Genomic DNA, 21,242 nt, shown 5'->3' with positions numbered 1-21,242 from the left:
GTACGTGCAAAAATTTATATTTTTCATTTGAACAGTGTACTGGATACATAAGCAAGGTCACTAACCTTTAAAGAGAAACTTTGAATTATCAGGATTTTCAAAATCAAGTCTTGAAGAATCAGCCACTTTGATGATAACTGGAGTTCTCCCAACAGCTGTCTCAGGGAATATGGAGAACACACCTTTCGAGCCAAATATATCTTCTATTTCAAGGGAAAAACGGGCATTTTCTCCCACATCCCCATCACTTACAACTAGATTCAGGCCTGGTAAGGGTGTCCCATTTGCTGTAAATCAAAAAATAAAATACAAACAAATGATTTACCTAGTCAACAAAGCTTGTGTCATGAATTATTACCTGAACTTATACACAGGTCACTTAAAATACGAAGTGGGGTGTAGCTAAATATTAACGTTATCAAACAAAAAGTCAATTCAATTATCATTTAGGGAAGATAAATATCAAGAAATGAAATTACATCTCAACTACTACAATCACTACATTCAGTACATTATCTTCTTGAGTCTGCCATCACTAGCAAATATTCAAACTGACATAAATTATTTTTTCATACATTTAAAAATAAGTAAATAAAATCATTTAACCAAAACAAGACATCATATTCACCAATATCCTCTGGAACAGTGACGTGAATCTCATTCTCACTGAAGACTGGTCGTTGGTCATCAACATCAGTCACTACAACAGTTACTTGAGAAACAGTTGCTTGACCTCCCTTCTCCTGAGCCTGAATATAAAGAAGGGAAATATTAGTTAATTTGTAAGGCATATAATTTTGAGCTTCCTCAACAATCTATAAAAAATATTATATGACATAAAGTTTAAGTTTCCAAAGCATAACCAGTTACTGTACTAAAAATCATTGCGACTAATTGACTGATTTATGATTACTAAAACTGGCAACACAATCATTGCGACTAACAATAATAAACAACATACCCTAACACTGAAGGTATAAAGGCCTCCATTGTCAAGAATCAGAGGGTCTTCTCTATCCAAAGTTACTTCAGAGGTGGACAGCTTAGCAGTTAAAGATCCATCCGGCTGAGCTTTTATATTTGATAAGGTGAAGTATCCAGAGTCATCGCCTTCTAAAGTGAGGGTCAAGGGACGAGGTTCTCCCAGGTCACCATCTCTTGCATGGACTTCCAACACTGGTGTGCCCTAAGGAGAAAAACAGAATTACAGAACAGGTTCATCATTGGGTGTGGCTGAATTCCCTTAGGGAGGACCTGACTAGCTCTTTTGAACTACTGTACAATAAAATTGAAAAACAGGAATGGCTTTTTGTAAACGACTTTATAACTACAACTCTGGAGTGACCTAAGGAGAAAGACAGAAATAAAGTACATGGTTCCTCACTGAGTGTGGCTGAACTTTTTCCTCTTTTGGGGTGGGTCTGTCAAGCTCTCTTGAACTGCATAAACATAAAAAACAAGAATGGCTTTGTAAACTTTGTAGAAGACTTTATGCCTACAAGTATGAAGTAACCTAAGGAGAAAGACAGAAATAAAGTACGTAGAACTCCAGACCTCAACGCTAATCTGTTCTAGAAGGAGCGTCAAGATGCGTTGCAGTCAAGATCTGAATCAATTTTTCCCATAGGAAATAAATGAAAATGGATTACTGTAATCCGTTCTCGACCATCAAGTTATTACCCTAACCTTGCCTTTTTATACAAAACATTACACAGAAAGTACAATTAAATAAGTTCAGAGTTCAATAACATAATTTAAATAGGAAACACAACATTAAAAAGTTTTTAACAACTACAGTATGAACCCATACCTTGACGCTGAGGAGGATCTGTATCTGTGGATATGGATGTGCTAGCTGCTTTTTAGGAGTTTTTTCCCTTCTTTGCCTTTTTTCACTGGGACCTGGCTGGCTTTCTTCTCTAAAAAAATCTTTCTAATATGGTCTGCTGTTGGTGTTTCTTCAACTGTTTTCTATAAGGGCTAACTAAAGTTATCAACAACATAATTAATAGCACGGTTAACCAGTTCCTTATCATGATGATTTTTTTACAAAACTCTTGGAATATCTCCCAATGAAGAAGCATATCTTTGATTTCTGAAGATTCCACATGGCATTTAACTTACTCTTGATAACTTTATGTTTCTTAAAAATTCTAGGGGTTTTGGAGTGGTAGACCAACAGAGGCTTTATTTTTAAATCACCACTAGCATCTGCACACAACAAAATTAGGCTATCTTTCCTTGGTTTGTGGCCTGGCAATTTCCTTTCCTCTTTAGTAATGTAGGTCCTCTTTGGCACTTTCTTCCAAAAGAGTCCTGTCTGGTCAAAATTAAACATCTGATTTGGCATAAAGCCATTTTCATCAACAAATTGCTGAAATTCTTTCACAAACTTTTTGGCAGCTTTTTCATTGGCACTTGCTGCCTCCCCCTGCCTTACAACACTATGAATGCCATTTCTCTTCTTAAACCTTTCAAGCCATCCCCTAATAGCCATAAACTCATGCTCAGTACTGCTTGATCCAGGTTTGTTTTTCATAAGATCAGCGTGCAAGGTACAAGCCTTAGCGCAAATCATAGCCTCTGAAGCACTCATCACCAGCCAACTGTTTTTCATTTATCCACACTAACAACAATTTTTCTATTTCATCTATTATGGGAGGCCTCTGTTTTGTCAAGCTTGCAACCCCCTTAGCAACACTGGCACTTATTATTGCCTATTTATACTTTAAAAATGTACTTATGGTGGATCTCAGCAGATTAAACTGAGACACTAAATCAGTCACAAGAATGCCACTTTCATACTTTTCAATAATCTCTTTTTTAAGTTCGGTTGTGGTTCTTACCATTTTCCTTTTTTGCTTGTCTGCAATGGCTTTCTTGGGACCCATGCTGTTTATCAAAAAACAGTACAAAAAGCCACACAAACTAAGAAAATATATCAACACTCGAAGCAAGGCTGAGCAAGGTTTAAACAGCCCCCATAGGAACAACACCAACTGGCGCTGACTAACCGAATCACTTTGTTTACAAAAATCATGTGGTTTATTGGGTCAGATTCTGGTTCTTTGTTCGGGCTCCAATGCAAAATTTACTCAACATTTCACGTCAAAGTCCGATTATGTCAAGTTCTGATACAGTCGAGGACCAGGGTTCTACTGTAAGGTTCCTCATTAAGCGTGGCTGAACTTTTTCCTCTCTTGGGTTGACTTGACTAGCTCTTGAATTAGAACACATATAAACAAACAGGTAGGGCTTTGTGAACTTTGTAGAGGACTTTATGATAGGAAACAACTCATAATACTTACAGGGGGACTGGCTTCTCTAACTGTTGCACTATACGGAGCATTAAGGAATATGGGAGGCTGATCCTGTACATCTTTAACTTCAATAGCTATGGTTGCTGTAGAGCTCAGCTTCTTTTCCGTCCCTCCATCTGAGGCTCTTACCTTTAGAAAAGAAATTCATATCAATATTCCATTTTGTTTGTTACGGATTATAATTTAGTGAATGTCACCACACGTATAAATCACAAGACTGAAAAATCATTCTGAAAAAGAGTGACTAGCACTGGCATTCAGTACAAAAGTTAGGAAAAACTTACAACCATGGTATACTTTCGTTCCGTTTCATAATCCAGGAGTTGCTTCAAGGATACAATTCCAACATATTCACCCTCCTCAACACGTGCTTCACGAATTTCAAACTTTTCACAAGCACGAGGAGTCTAAAACAAAAATGGATTTACTTTTAAGATCTATTCACCATATCCTCGAGAGATTACTCCACAAAAGATACAAGAGATTAGTAACAGCATTTCATATGAGAATGCTAATGATTTAAACATTATGTACTGAAGCATAAAATAAATTGTCTTAGGCTAACATTAAAGTAGATCCTGAAACAAAAGGTTTTTTGTGGTTTCTTTGGTTAAACATAGCTTTACTTTCTAATTACTTAAAAATGAGAACTACAAAAGTAACAAATTCTCATGACAAAAAGCAAGGGAAGGATGGATCTGCTCCCAAGTTAAGACTGTAAATGCTCCTTGAATGATGTGCTTGATTTAACCTTCAGTTTAATCTGAATTAAATAAAAAATAATTTATAAGTCTTACCTCCTGTTTCACACATTCTAACCTAACCTCTGCATTGCTACCTCCATCAGCATCTGTAATTCTCATCTGGGAAAAGAGAGTTGCACCTGGTGAGGCAGATTCTAAGACACTAAAGCTGTATGGAGTGTTGTGAAACTCTGGACTGTTGTCGTTGACGTCCAAGATGGGGATTTCACGTCTCAAGGGGACAGTGTTTGGTTCGTTAGCAAAGACACGTTCATCTGGAAGATACAGAATTTATAAGAGTGTGAAACAATATGAATATTACTGTGTATATGGAAATGCAAACATAAAATGTGAGGGGGAATTCACTGAAGTAAAATACTGTACAAAAGTTCAGACATATATGTTCTCATCTCATGTGCAAAGAATAGGCATATTTAACCTACCAGTTATAGTAATTATAACTTCAATCATAGGAGTAGTTTCCCTATCCAGGGGTTTAACCAGAGTAACAACTCCAGAGTTCCTATCAACACTCAAGTGGTCGCCAGACACCGTGAAAGAGACGTCGGTTCCCTCAGGGTCCTTTCCCTGGAGAGTATATACAGATGATCCAACTGGAGTATCTTCCCTGTGTGTAAAATAAGACCTTAAATTATTTCTGAAGAACTGGAACATACCTTTTCACATAATCTATCAGAGTGCCAGTCAAAAGGTACCCCTCACTAATATCTGGTGGACATGACAAAATACAGATAAATACATTGTACAAATAATCATAATGATAAAAGTGGAATTTTCAGACACCATGTGTGTTTATAGTATTGGCTTGTTAAACTTCTAAAGGTCTGCTCGAATTTTGTCCTTCCTCCTTGATTAGTACTGAAGTGATTTCCTCAGGCTACTGACAACCACCAAGTCAACTGGACTTTTTTAAGTCTTTGGGTAATATACTCAAAGAAAGGAAGAAAGCCTACTTTAAAATCCAATTCGTAGTTACCTATAAGTCAGTGGTATGTAATGTAGGAGGGATAGTGAATCTACTTGCTCTCTAGATTATTCCAAGGCATATGACAAAGAGAATTGGCAGGGGGAGATTGCTGACTAGATGGAAATGTCAATTTATGAAGTGCGTTGAGTCAAAGACACTGGTTTAGCCAGCACCTTCCAACTTAGTTTCCTGATAGATCTGAAGTGCTTTAGAGTGTCCTTCTGGTCCCACGTGCTGACTTTCACTATCCCTTTGGAACCATAGGTATTGTATCTGGTGACTATTTTGTCTCACAAAGGGAATTTCTGCTATAGTTTATCCTCTGGAAAATGACTGACTTTTTGCCAAAAACATTCTAATTTTGCCAAAAACATTCTAATGTTATTATCGAATTGTTTTTTAACCTACAGTTATCAAAGAGATTAGTAACACAATAGGAAGAAATAAATATAACTGCAATAGGCAGGAATGAAGTAATTTTTTACCTCAGGGAGAATCTGTTCATGTCTCCTCCAGGAAGGAACTCCGGGGACTTATTCCTCTGCTGTGACCATGTTGTTGTCACCCTGGTCAGCATCACCACTGACAAGGCTAACAGACTTGATGCCTTCATCCTGAATAAAAAAAAAAAAAAAAAAGACTGCATGAATCTTTAGAATTTAACGTTCCATTATAAGAACCATGAATGATCTAATTTTATTGAGCATGACTGAAATTGTGAAGGGGCCATTGATGTTACTCTAAAATCAAATACCTTATTTCTTCTTAGGATTTATTCTTCTTTAGCCAACTAAATACCCATAAAATCTGACAACGGCTAACTTCCAAGAAAGCAACAAAGGGAATATAAAAGCGCATTTAGGATCACTAGCGGATCCAGGGGGTGGGGCACCTGGGCACATGGCCCCCCGTAAAAAATAATGAAAAATAATAATATTGAAGATTTAGATAATAATAAATACAAAAATGGGAAAAAATAAAATTGATTAAAGAAGTATATATATATATGTGTGTGTGTGTGTGTGTGGGTGTGTAATATGAAATTGGTGTCCGCCCCAAGAAATTTTCCTGGGTCTGCTAGTATTTAGGATCAACTGGAATGTTCAGTGTCTCAGAAGTCTTCTGACTCTAAAATTAAGAGGCTTGGATCTATGATTTCTGCAAAAATAACTGGAAAAAGTTCTTTTGAGGCTGGAAAGGCACGGGAATTGGGGAACCTTTTTCTTCTATCCTAGGTTAGTGCCTGAATAGTGATGTCTGGCAATGTACCTTGGAATATAGCCTGTGGGAGTGATGCTCAGGATGTCCCCATATATGGATGCTGTGATGAAGAAGAAATGGTAGCTGGTTCAAATTAAAGGATACAAGTATGATTGGTTGACCCATGGAATTCTATGAAAAAGTAAAGCATTAAAAAAAAGTAAAATAATAAAAGATTAATAAAAAGAAGCATGGGCTTACCTGACTGAAAGTAAAAAACATAAAAAAATTGCCAAGGGAAGGGAAACAGCATCTTGACAAAAAAAAAAAATTCCTAGTTTTGTACCACATTCCACTAATTTTTCTTGGATTATGAATAAGCTAAAAGACAACACTTCCATATATGAAAATCTTGAGTGAAAAACAAGTTACCCCATATCATGGAAAACTCAATCTATAAACCTGTTTATAAGCTGCCTTATGGGTTTCCCACCATCCCCACGAGCCTCTCAAGGTCAGTGTGAGAATTTGATCCATCCCGTTAGGTTAGCAGTACCGTTTACCGTTTTGATATTTCGAAAATATATATATAAAAAAGACGAATACAAAGAGTATCTTCTCTTCAGTACTCCGTAGCCCCTAAAATATGATTGATAGGTTTTTGTTTCATATACGTGAAGAAAATATGATACTCGTAATGACAGAAATTTTAAACATTCATAATGACTTAAAATGTTCTTGAGAATATTAATAGTACCGGTAGGAGTATCACAATTACAATTATCAGTAACAGCATGGTTATGATGATAATTATGATGATACTGGTGACTGATAATTGCACTTGATTTAGTCTCACTGCAAGAAACTAAGGTGTGAAGCATAACAATGAGCTCAAACATCAGGAGTTATTACAAATTAATGGTACAGCACAAACAGACAGTTCCCCCCAAAAAATGTTATTCAACTCTACTAAAATTATACTCTACAATTTTTTTAATGAAACTGAACAGAAAGGGGCGGTAAACAACATTGTAGTGAATTGTACGTTTCTCCGACATATTGTTGTATGCTTTGTACTAATCTGATAAAGATATTTTGCTAGATTCCCATTGATTTCGAATTAGGGTGAGCCTCCTCAACTCGTGAAAATTAATTTCCGCCAAAAATCAATGTCAAAATATGTCGAAATACGTGAAAATACACTAGAAAAATAAACAATCGACACTACACTGGAGCAATTTGAAAGGGAAGCCTCATCAAAATTACGTCACAAAGAACAAATGGCAATTATAGGTACATCAAAACACAATCTTCCTCCAGCCACAAATTCAAGGATGCTAAATTTTTACGTATGTAACATCAACTAGCGGACGACATATAAAAGGAATCTTAATAGTGGATGAATAACGAAAACGTTTGAGAAAACATTAGTCATTGATGAAAGGTGTATGCAGTAAAAGCGAAAATGACAGACAGATGGCAGCACATTCGACTAAATATGGCGACACTTGTAAACAAACAAAAAATTAGGATTTCTGCATTATTTCAATATCTTTGTAGCTTAGTAACTTACATTCGAAAGGAGGAAAAATGACCGAATGTTTTCAGCATATGTGGCCAAGTTATTAATTTGTGTTCAGGTGTTCAACTGTCAAACGCCATCCCAATGCCGAGGTAAATAAATGCGACTGATAAAAGAGTTCAATAAACACAAAAAGTTTAAGCACCATGAGAAAAAAACACAGACGTACACTGTTTTTCTGAGCAAAACCTCCAATGAATAAATTTCACAACAGACGAAAACATAACCTTGTAACATAATAAAACATGGAAGAAGATAACTCGGAATTAATGACAAACAAGGCCACAAATATACTATAACCATAAATAGAGATCAATTAAGTAATTAGTATGTAAACAAGTAAAAAATGTGCCTAGGTTTCCTCGAAGCAATCGAGTTTTCTGTACAACGTATAATCAAGACCACCGAAAATAGATCTATCTTTTGGTGGTCTCGGTATAATGCTGTATGAGCCGCGACCCATGAAACTAACCATGGCCAGGTGATGGCCTATCCTATATCGTTGCCAGAAGCACAATTATGGCTTACTTTAACCTTAATAAAACAAAAACTACTGAGGCTAGAGGGCTGCAATTTGGTATGTTGGATGATTGGAGGGTGGATGATCAACATACCAATTTGCACCAATTTGCAGCCCTCTAGCCTCAGATCTGAGTGCGGACGGAGAGACAAAGCCGAAAAAATAGTTTTCTTTTCAGAAAACTAAACAGGGCCTGTCTGAAGGGTGAAGGCATGTGGTTTTACGGGGTGGGTGAAAATGCTCTCTACTCTTTTAAATAATATATAGGCTATATTATTTCCTATGGCGAGATGTCGCTATTGGGTCAAGCTTACAAAGTATATTAATCTAATTTTATTTTTTCATAGTTCATTCGAGAAGAGGCTGGAGTTAAGATTGCATAACTTATCTTGAGTTGATGCATTCCATGTCAGCAAATGATTATGAATAAATGCAATAGAAAATTCTGTAACTAATGCAGACACTGGTTTGCTCATCGGGTGAAAGAGAGAGAAAGGAGAAAGAGAGAGAACAGGACGACTTTGGCATACCTTGCTACAACAATTGCGCAGGCTAGTTTGGTAACCAGAGAGAGAGAGAGAGAGAGAGAGAGAGAGAGAGAGAGAGAGAGAGAGAGAGAGAGAGAGAGAGAGAGAGAGAGAGAGAGAGAGCCGCTTTAAAACTAAATTGCAGTACATCCATAACCCCACTCTGGGTTAATTTAGACACACCACCCAACACCCCCTCCCTAAAAAAGAAGAATGTCTTGAGAAAGTGAGCATATAAATACTATACTGCCGTAAGGTGATGTCATTTTAATATGGACGCCACTAGCGATTACTAGCCTGGCGAAATAATTACGCGTGGAAGATAAATAGCTCCACGAGATCATTCTGCGCTCGGTGCAGAGATTACTACACCTCGTGAATTAAACTGAATATAGAATCTGGACCAAAGGCCAAGCACTGGGGCCTATGAGGCCATTCAGCGCTGAAACGGAAACGGAGAGTAAGAAGGTTTGAAAGGTGTAACAGGAGGAAAACCTCGCAGTTGCACTATGAATCAATTGTTAAGAGAGGGTGGAAAGTGAGATGAAAAAAAGAGAATGTGAAAGGAGGTACAGTAAAAGGAACGAAAAGGGTTGCAGCTAGGGGCCGAAGGCATGCTGCAAAGAACCTTAAATAATGCCTACAGTGCATCGATAAGGTGCACTGACGGCACTACCCCCTCCCTACAAAGTATTGGCGAAGATGAAACTAGAGGAATTACTACAGATAATAATGAATTTCCAGCGACTGTCATAACCGGAAACTAACTATTCGAGAAAATACACTTTCAATACATAAAACTCATTACCTTTTACCGCACAAAGGTAGTTGTGCCGTTACGTAACAAAGGCCAAGGAGAAAACGGAAACAAAATAATTGCTCCACCTTAACGACATGACATGGCTTTGTACCGGAAAGAAAAGGAAGAAGAAACGCCGGGTAACGCTTCTTCTTTTTAAAAGAAGAATGTTCTAAAGTGTAGTTTTCTACTTTTAGTTTTCTGTAAAAGAAAACTAATGTGCCGGCTTTGTCTGTCCGTCTGCACTTTTTCCTGTCCGTCCTCAGATCTTAAAAATTACTGAGGCCAGGGGGCTGCAAATTGGTATGTTGATCATCCACCCTCCAAATACCCAACATACCAAATTGCAGCCCTCTAGCCTCAGTTCTGATTTTATTGAAGGTTAAAGTTAGCCATAATCGTGCTTCTGGCAACGATATAGGATAGGCCACCACCGGGCAGTGGTAAATTTCATGGGCCGCAGCTCATACAGCATTAAACCGAGACCACCGAAAGATAGATCTATTTTCGGTGGCCTTGATTATACGTTGTACAGAAAACTCGATTGCAATACTTGAACAGGCTTTGTAGAATCAGAAAGAGCAATTTGGCCATTTCCTTAATCGTATTAAAAGTAGCTGATGGGATTTACCTTTGAAACAGATCCCTGTTCGTTCTAATTTTTCTTTTGCTTGTGTTTATACAAGTTTACTGTCTCTGTAGAACATTCCTATTATCAGTTTCTTCTTTCGACAGATCTGGAAATACTAAGATATAAATTCTTTGATGTTTGTACGGTTACATTACTCCAGTAGTTTAAAAGGGGCTAGACCTGTTCAACGGCACCTCATTTTATTGAACTGAATTGAATTGAATATAGAATTTAGGCCAAGCACTGGGACCTATGAGGTCATTCATCGCTGAAATGGAAATTGACAGTACAAGGTTTGAAAAGTGTAACAGGAGGAAAACCTCAAAGCAGTTGCACTATGAATCAACTGTTAGGAGAAGGTGGAGAGTAAGATGGAAGAAAGAGAATATGAACGGAGGTACAGTAAAAGGAACGAAAGGGGTTGCAGCTAAGGGCCGATGGAACGCTGCAAAGATCCTTAAGTAACGCCTACAGTGCACCGCATGAGGTGCACACCTCATTTTATTGTGCAATATTCTTCAGCCCTGGATGTAAGTTTCTTAAAGCTGGTAATTTCTCTACGTACCTGCGAATGAGTACGAGACAATTCGCGCTACGTGGGAAACACGCTTTCTATGTCATTGGCTGTACTCTCTCTCTCTCTCTCTCTCTCTCTCTCTCTCTCTCTCTCTCTCTCTCTCTTCTGTGAAAGTTCCGCTTGGTCGCAAAGCACGATTCTCTTCTTTTTTTTTCCACGATGTTACTTCTAGGGTACATTTTCACACGAATGTACCATGTTTTATATATCTTATGTACTTCAGATAAGCATATGCTTTCTTCAGCTGTTATGTATATTAGTTTATATATTGAAGCTTGATAACATAAATATATATATATATATATATATATATATATATATATATATATATATATATATATATATATATATATATATATACATATATATATATATATATATATATATATATATATATATATATATATATATACATATATATATCTATACTTATTATATGTATTATATATATATATACATATATTATGTATATGTATAATTGAATCACGAAAATATGGAACGAAATGAATATATAAATATAGACAAAATCTAAGAAGGAAGGAGAAACAATGGAGCACTGCAAGGCCTTTCGACTTCTTGTTCTTTACTTAGCAGACTGCTAAGTATGGGACAAGAAGTCGAAAGGCCTTGCAGGCTACTCCACTGTTTCTCTTCCCCTTCGTAGATTTTTATATATATATATATATATATATATATATATATATATATATATATATATATATATATATATATATATATATATATATATATATATATATATATATATATATATATATATGTGTGTGCGTGTGTGTGCGTGCGCGTTCGAATACAAATTGCAAGTCTGCCTTAATAAGCCGACGGCAACAAGCCTACAATTTAACCAGCACCGATTACGCATCCAAAATCGCCGTCAGGAAGAGTCCGTAACTGTTAAGACTGAAAGCAGAGAGAGCACGGCCCGCGACACGGTCTAAGAACACGGTCCGTAACACGGCCGAAGAAAAGACCACGGTCCGTAACTTACAGAGCACTTCCCCCAACCATGCATCGTCGGTAAAGTTCAACGCGTGGAACTTACGCAAACTAAGAGTAGCGCAGTAAATCACGACGATTATATTTTACGAAAAAAATTGCGCTATCAAACAATTCGTATTTAAAGTAATTTCCGGGTTCGGTATCATCTACGCAAATGATACAATACATAAAAATGATATTGGAGAGTGTGCGAGAAACATTAGTGCTGATGGATATACTGTAGACGTTCGGAAGTTCCAACTCTTGCTAGAAAGGTTTATGGAGGTAGATATTCTATCATGTTGAGCCTTACCCACATTTTGGAGAGTGAACACCTACGCTAAATAGAGGAAATTACTCGGTAAATGCTCTTAATGTGAACCGGAAATGATGGGGTTATCAGAGAGAGAGAGAGAGAGAGAGAGAGAGAGAGAGAGAGAGAGAGAGAGAGAGAGAGAGAGAGAGAGAGAGAGAGAGAGAGTTCATAAGGTCATCAACGCCTTGATGATGGGAGTGATGATAACAAGAACATAGAGAGAGAGAGTTCAAAAGGTCATCAACGCCTTGATGATGGGAGTAATAACAAAAACAGAGAGAGAAGAGAGAGAGAGAGAGAGAGAGAGAGAGAGAGAGAGAGTTCAAAAAGGTCATCAACGCCTTGCACGGCACAGCTATATTTATACAATCTCCATTCGCTTCCTATTTCCACAGGAGCGACCAAGCTTTGCAAACTTTCCAGAGCCATAAATGCCAACAACGGATACGTGGCAGAAACTCTCAAGTACCGACAGGAAGAAGAAGAAGAAGAAGAAGAAGAAGAAGAAGAAGAAGAAGAAGAAGAAGAAGAAGAAGACTTCTAAGGAATGTCTCAATCCAGAAGAAGAAGAAGAAGAAGAAGAAGAAGAAGAAGACTTCTAAGGAATGTCTCAATCCAGAAGAAGAAGAAGAAGAAGAAGAAGAAGAAGAAAAAGAAGAAGACTTCCAGGGAATGTCCCAGTCTGCACAAATGTCGGTGAAATTCTGCCAATCTCTTAAGAACAGCTTCGTTTGATGCAAAAGTGCGGCAAAATGTTTGCATATACACACACATAAATACAAATATAGGCTGTGTATAGCCTATACATACCTACGATGATGGACAATGTAAGTGTACAAGAGGTGTATGTGTATATAGCCCTGAGTTCATTTTCAATATCTAATATATAGGTAAATAAATATATATAATATACATATATATATATATATATATATATATATATATATATATATATATATATATATATATATATATATATATATATATATATATATATATATATATATATATATATATATATATATATATATATATATCTATATATATATATATATATATATATATATATATATATATATATATATTATATATATATATATATATATATATATATATATATATATATATATATATATATATATATATATATATATATATTATATTTTATCTTATATATATATATATATATATATATATATATATATATATATATATATATATATATATATAGAGAGAGAGAGAGAGAGAGAGAGAGAGAGAGAGAGAGAGAGAGAGAGAGAGAGAGAAAATACAACATTCCAGGCACAACAAGGTAATTTCAAGGCAGTGCAAAATCTGAGAGAATGCACGCAGTGATATTATTACTACAACTCAGCAACGTAGACAAATGGCTATAATGTATCTACGCTTAACGTAATGGAATTATTGTAACTTGCAACCTAAGAAAAAACTGCTTTATTGGCGTGAATTCCGTGTTATATATTTATAATGCAATTCGTCTCATCTGATCAAATTTGCAACGCAGTTACACATAAAAACAAGTAAAAAATGCGCCGAAGTTTCTTTAGCGCAATCGAGTTCTCTGTGCAGCCACTACAGCGTATAATCAAGGACACCAAAAATAGATCTATCTTTTGACGGTCTCGGTATAACGCTGCCTGAGCCGCGGTCCATGAATCTTTAACTATGGCCCGGTGGTGACCTATCCTATATCGTTGCCAGAAGCACGATTATGGCTAACTTTGACTTGGAATAAAATAAAAACTACTGAGGCTAGAGGGCTGCAATTTGGTATGTTTGATGATTGGAGGGTGGATGATCAGCATACCAATTTGCAGCCCTCTAGCCTCGGTAGTTTTTAAGATCTGAGGGCGGACAGAAAAAGTGAAGACAGAATAAAGTGCGGACGGACAGACAAAGCCGGCACGATAGTTTTCTTTTACAGAAAACTAAAACTCGACAGAAAAAAATAGGTTTCGTTTTCTTGCAAAATCTTATTCATGTCAAGTAGCACTTATGTTATACGTAACAAACAACATCTGAAATCCAGTCCAATTCCGTGCACGTGATAAAATGCAAGACCTAAACTATTAAAAGACACAAGTTGAAAATCATACTCCTAGAACAAGTTCGCTTAAATATTTAACTTTTTGGGATTCCCTTGCTGACTAAGCTTCCACGTAATCTCTGATCTTGTAGAACGCACTGTCAAATACAAAGAAATTTTCCTTGGAGCTGTAGACTCACTTTAGCGTTTATCACCCTTTAATTATTTATGGAATAATCTCACTCTATCATCTAGAGCAGTGGTTTCCAACCTTTTATTGACCATGCCCCGCCTAATCACCTCTAAAATCCTGATGCCCTATGTGGTGATATATAATTCTCATATAGGCTATCACGCGGAGGAAGCCTAAAAGGCCATTAAGTTGGTTTTAAACATTCTTAAGTTGCCCCCTTAAAAATCAAATTAACCCCCTGGTGGGGCATACACCCCACGTTGGGTACCACTGATCTAGAGTATCTATATTTAGCGCTAACTTCTTAATATTGTGTCATTATTTAAAACTAACTTCTCACATAATATTTCTTGTTCCTACACTTTAAGCCGCCTCAGTTTTTTTCAGGGGTAAAATATTAAACGAAGTTATTAAACACATGTCAGGATGCATAAAAGATTGTATATTAGTAAATATAATAAGAGAGCTCTCATGTTTTCCAACACGCCTCTTCATAAAGAGGCATGGTGGAAAATATGCGAAAGATCTTGTTAATATAATCTGAAATATATAATAGTATAAACAACAGTGGATCTTTAAATCACATAAAAATAAGTAAAAATTGCGCCGAAGAAATCAAGGCCACCGAAAATAGATCTATTTTTCTGTGGTCTCGATATAATACTGTATGAGCCGCGGTCCATGAAACTTTAACCACGGCCCGGAGGTGGTCTGTCCCATATCGTTGCCAGAAACACGATTATGGCTAACTTTAACTTTAATAAAATTAAAAACTACTGAGGCTAGAGGGCTGCAATTTGGCATGTTTGATCATTGGAGGGTGGATGATCAAAATACCAATTTGCAGCCCTCTAGCCTCAGTAGTTTTTTAGATTTGAGGGAGGAGAGAATACAGCGCGGATGGACAGACAAAGCCGGCACAATAGTTTTCTTTTACAGTCATCTTCTTCAAAAACTTTTAAATAATGTATATATATATATATATATATATATATATATATATATATATATATATATATATATGTATATATAATATATATTATGTATATATATAAATAAATATATATTTAGATATAATGAGTATTTTATATATGTATATTTATATATATTTTATTACACACATATATATATATATATATATATATATATATATATATATATATATATATATATATATATATATATATATATGTATAGGCTATATGTAGAATCTACTGGTCACAAAATTTTACCAGATACATAGGCTATGTAATTGTAATAGCCACAATGCGTTAGGTGTTGGCGGATCGTGTTAAATTCTTGATCCAGGTACTCATTTGAACATAAATCTTAACTTTCGACGTCGTGGTAGCTTAAGAAATGAATTTTCTTGTAAATGCATACCTGTTCTGTTTTCTTATTTTCCTTTTCCCATTCTGTTTTAAATTTTATGGTCGGAACTGGGAATTTAGATATGCTATTGTCACTACAAAGCTAGAAGGGGTGATAGGGGACTTCCCATGCTACAGCCAAATTTTGTTTGTAAAAGACCATTGAAAGAAAAACACGTTGTTAGTTACACAGAGGTTGATAAGTTTTAAAGTTTTATCTACGCTGTCTCCTACATTCATTTCTTAAGCTACCACGAAGTGCAAATGAGTACCTGGATCAAGAATTTAACACGATCCGCCAACACCTAACGCAACTGCTCTATTTAATAAAGCAAATAAAATATACTACAGAGGTGGACAAATAGATTTGAGCTTCCATACGATGAAAACATCCAAAAGGCCACCGAGCAACTCAGTTCTAATAATCCTTTCATTTTCCATTATCCCAAATCCATCAGTTCGCTCACCGTAATCACAAGGAAGGTCACCGTAATTGTTGACATTCATGTATGAGACAGGTAGACCTGACCTCCGTTGTGATTACGGTGACACGGGTAGCTGTCCGTACAAAAGAAAGATGCTGGAATCTGCTATCATCAATCAAACCAACAATATGAACCTGTCAGGAGGACATTCATTATTTTAATCCTCGGACCCTTTTGAAGAAGATGACCCAAGAAACGCGACCGCCAGATCCATCGCCAAACCGGAGCTTGCAAAAACCACTAGGAATTTTACTCCTTTCTTAAGAAACGCCACCTCCTTAACATCAGGCCTAAGGCCATATCAAAAATTGTAACTTTCCACCTGTCCATATTCTACCAAGAAACAAATATATGGTTTCAACGTTTAAATAGTGTTTTATGGGCCTTCTTATTTTCATATTACACTGTAGTTAAGAGACATTTATATATATATATTATATATATGTAATTGTAGAACAGATACATATATATATATATATATATATATATATATATATATATATATATATATATATATATATATACATTTATATACATTTATATACATATATATATATATATTATATATATATATATATATATATATATATATATATATATATATATATATATATATATATATATATATTATATAACATTTATATATATTATATAATGCGTACGTGTTTATGGGTTGGTGACTGATTTATGAAAAAATTACTATAAAGCCAAGCACTGAAGGGGCACTTTCAGTCATTCAGCGCTTAACACAGTCAAAAGATAAAACTGGAGTGGTTGGACAGCAAGACTGAAGAAAGGAAGCAGAATGGGGGTACACTAAAAGGCTAAAAACACCCTTTAAACAATCTTTAGCAATGTCTACAGTGCTCCGCGTGAGGTGCACTGACGGCACTAACCCCCTATGGGAATAACGGCATATTTGGTGCAGAGATAAAACGAAGTATGTCAACTTCTCATTATGCGAGAAGTTAGTTTTAAATAATGACGCTATATTAAGAAGTTAGCACTAAATATAGGCATTCTAGAATCTAGATAACAGAGTGAGATTATTCTATATATAATTAAAGGGTGATAAACCTTGAAGTAAGTTTAGCTCCAAGAAAAATAAAATATGTAAATGTGGCGTCAAAACAGTGCTCGCAAGTTCATTCCATATCGTGTGTATTATGAACAGAACGCTGTAACCTCTCTCTCTCTCTCTCTCTCTCTCTCTCTCTCTCTCTCTCTCTCTCTCTCTCTCTCTCTCTCTCTCTCTCTCTCTGGTAATGGGCATATCTATCACTAGATTCAAGTTCACAGGTTGAAGGGTGAAAATAATGTTACAATTACAGTACATTACACTGGAAAAAAAAGTTTACCAAACTGGTATGTACCAAGTACTTGAGCATCTACGTATAGAAACTAATCATAAGGTTACTTAACTGTCCTATTTTTTCCCTTTTTTAGTTTTCTGTAAGAGAAAACCACTGTGCCGGCTTTGTATGTCCGTCCCCACTTTATTCTGTCCACCCTCAGATCTTAAAAACTACTGAGGCTAGAGGGCTGCAAATTGGCATGTTGATCATCCATCCTCCAATCATCAGATACCAAATTGCAGCCCTCTAGCCTCCTCAGTAGTTTTTATTTTATTTAAGGTTAAATTTAGTCATAATCATGCTTCTGGCAACGATATAGGATAGGCCACCACCGGGCTGTGGTTAAAGTTTCATGGGCCGCGGATCATACAGCATTATACCGAGACCATCGAAAGATATGTTTATTTTCGGTGGTCTTGATTATACGCTGTAGCGGCTGTACAGAAAACCCGATTGTGTCAAAGAAACTTCAGGGCATTTTTTACTTGTTTTCTCTTATATTCCTTCCAAGCATTCGGATAAATCAGGATAAAAGCACGTTTGACTTCATAACTGTATTTCAATGAGTTTTAAATATCAGACGTCATTTAAATAAATTTTAAAATACTAAATTTTAATAAAAAATCCAAAATTTAATAAAAATATTAAATTTTATTCTTGACAATATCTGTGGTACATATTTTATAAGAAAATATATTCTGAAATAAATACATGTTGCTGATGACATGTAGGCTATATTTTGGTGAAAAAACTTAAACCTGTCATTTTTACATATTATTAACTGTAATATAACTAGAACTTATCGATACATGGGTGCAATGTTGACAAAATCCTTGCTTGTAAATACGTTTAAACGATTGGGCTACAGGAACACGGAGGTGTTATGAATTCCGGAGCGCGAGGGAGCAATTAAGCAACTCCATAGCGTCCACTAATAGACGATAAAATAACGCAAACCTCTCACACTTTATACTTAAGAAATTGCCAAACTAATTTTGAGAGAGAGAGAGAGAGAGAGAGAGAGAGAGAGAGAGAGAGAGAGAGAGAGAGAGAGAGAGCAACCCTCTCACACTTTATACTTAAGAAATTGTCAAACTAATTTAGAGAGAGAGAGAGAGAGAGAGAGAGAGAGAGAGAGAGAGAGAGAGAGAGAGAGAGAGAGAGAGAGAGAGAGAGATCCAACCATATTCAGTATAGTCATGCAATGACTATAAAAATCTCTGAACATCTATCCGTGAGCGTAAAAAAAAAAAAAAGATATTTACTGTAGCACATACTTTTGTCTACATCAGCAGTTTAGGCTAATATGACCAGCAATTTTGCCTATCTACTTCCGGTTATCACGTTTTAATATCCAAGGATTGAAAAATAATGTGATAAAAATGCATAATTTATTAGGTTTTACTGTCAAAAGATTTAAAAAACAGTGTATGCTAAAAATGTATAAATCACTTTCACTTTGATCTTAATCCTACTGATAATAGACAAACCGAAGTGACAAACTTTTAAAGCAGTGTTGAAAAGGTTTCCGTTAATAATAATAATAATAATAATAATAATAATAATAATAATAATAATAATAATAATAATAATAATAATAATAATAATCAGTCTTGTTTTCCTGTTACATTCAATATGCAAAAACGTGTCAGCCATAAGATGTGAAAAAAACGGGGTTTTTATAATTTGGTAAGACGGAAAAAAAGAATGACATTTAAGTAAATGTCTACAACTACTCAGTTAATTATCGACGCTTAATCATTGTTACCTTATTTAAAGAAAATCAAACTAATAATTATAATAACTGACGTATCTAATAAAATAAAATAATTAATTATTAGGATGCGGCAGGAAATCACTTTGTCCATTTAAGTAGGTTTGACGTTTCCTCTACTGTAGTGATTTCAACAGGGACGTAAGTAGCAAATGTTCCAAGATGTACAGTACATCGCATACTTCGATATTTTTGTAAGTTGGCCAAAATAGTAGACATTATACATATATATATATATAAATTTCAATCGGTGTCAATATTTTTCGTCTTAAAATGTCGAGAAACATCATTTCCCTAATTCTCACAGGTGGAGATAACTGTTCCGTTAAGATTCTTCCCGAATTTGGGATGCGTCCTTGACCTCAATGTCACAGGAGGAATAAAAGATATTAATATAATAATTGAATTATCATCCAAACGATGTGTATACGTAACTTTAGCCTCCCTAGAAAAGGGCAGTGTATAATATTACGTTACCTAACGTAACGCTGCATGCCTAGGCCTACGGAACAGGTAGGTTAGGGGGAGGGGAGAAAGCTATTAGCCGAAGGAACCCACTTACGAATTTATCACTCATGCCATCACAAGTACCGCTTAAAAGCTTTTTAATGTGACTTACGGTTAAATAACGTTATGATTCCTAACTCTGTTTAGGTATGTGGCAAATTTTTTCACGAATACGCAAGTCTGTATGATTCATCTACACGAAGGCTTCTTCGGGCACGATTCATATTGACATTTCCTCGCAAACACCTTTCTATTCAACCAGCTTCAAAAGAATGCATGATAATACACTTTTTCCAACATACTTACTCGAATTTGATTTGCGTACACTTCACAATATATTCCACACACTTCCAGGTCACATAGTTCTGCTTTTTGGGTGTAAATTACGCAGGGAAAGCTCAAGAAAACATGATATACATCAAGTCCCACACACTCTTTGGCCTACACTGAATTCTGGAGGAGCAAGTCTTGAGAAGTTTAGAGGTGACGCTCTCGAAGTTGTGCCATTTTGAAATTATTAAATCCTTTGTTCTCCCACCTGATACAGATAAAATAGAACATTCCTTATATCTAATACATTAGATTAGTATCATAAACATTTTTAAGTATTATTATTCGTGTTCATACACTATTAAGATAAAATGAAAAAATATTGAAAATTAGAAACTGGCAACTATTAGATGCGTGACCCGCTAGAGAGTTATTCCCCCCTTTCCTGGCTCCACCATTCCCCCGTCACATCATCCACCTGGAACCCCCATCTCATTGAGCCCATCCCGCTTCCCGTTCCAGGTGTTTTCTACTCGAATATCAATGATTCCTTTCCTTTCCTCTCTGGACAGTTAATTCAAAAACCGGTGCATAAATAATAATGAAAAAAGGCAGTGAAAGAGCCCGCCGACAAGGCTGTTTAGCATTGTTGTTTTCCTGTAGCCTCTCGGTACCGTTACTTCAACAGCGTTTCTTGCGTTCTACAGTGGCCATCAGTTTTTCTGTACAGTATTTAACAGTATAGATTTCTGTAAATGAAAAAATCTAACGAGAACTTATTGACAGTTGTAATTAATTGACCGGCACCAATATTAGTCTGTACATAACGAACTATGTCATCGAAAACAAGTCCACCAACTTTGTCTTTAAATACCGACATTTGTGTACTTCCGTGGAACGGGATGTCTGCAGAACTTAGCAACCTTCGGTAAGTCTAGATTTCGAGCCGCAGCAGCCTTAGGCCAATGCACGATTTTAACTTTTAACTTGCCAGAGATTTGATACTTGTTACCCATTACGCAGTTGTACTGAACTTTTTACC

At 35.8% G+C, this 21,242-nt stretch overlaps 1 protein-coding gene across 1 annotated transcript in view; it reads right to left on the bottom strand.

Moving 5' to 3' along the window:
- Positions 1-20,385, bottom strand: part of Cad74A (cadherin-74A) — a 52,606-nt gene extending 32,221 nt beyond the window's left edge. The window contains exons 1-9 of the mRNA XM_067088325.1: positions 20,237-20,385; positions 5,537-5,665; positions 4,507-4,691; positions 4,118-4,338; positions 3,605-3,727; positions 3,309-3,449; positions 962-1,186; positions 629-749; positions 66-287 (exon numbers count right to left, since the gene is read on the bottom strand). Of these exons, the coding sequence (XP_066944426.1) occupies positions 66-287; positions 629-749; positions 962-1,186; positions 3,309-3,449; positions 3,605-3,727; positions 4,118-4,338; positions 4,507-4,691; positions 5,537-5,664 (1,366 nt within the window). The 5' untranslated portion in view covers position 5,665; positions 20,237-20,385. The remainder of the gene's footprint in view (positions 1-65; positions 288-628; positions 750-961; positions 1,187-3,308; positions 3,450-3,604; positions 3,728-4,117; positions 4,339-4,506; positions 4,692-5,536; positions 5,666-20,236) is intronic.
- Between the last annotated feature and the right edge of the window lie 857 nt (positions 20,386-21,242).

The sequence above is a fragment of the Macrobrachium rosenbergii genome, chromosome 44 (genome assembly GCF_040412425.1).
Source record: "Macrobrachium rosenbergii isolate ZJJX-2024 chromosome 44, ASM4041242v1, whole genome shotgun sequence".
Classification (NCBI taxonomy): domain Eukaryota; kingdom Metazoa; phylum Arthropoda; class Malacostraca; order Decapoda; family Palaemonidae; genus Macrobrachium; species Macrobrachium rosenbergii.
This window is presented reverse-complemented; position numbering and strand designations above follow the sequence as displayed.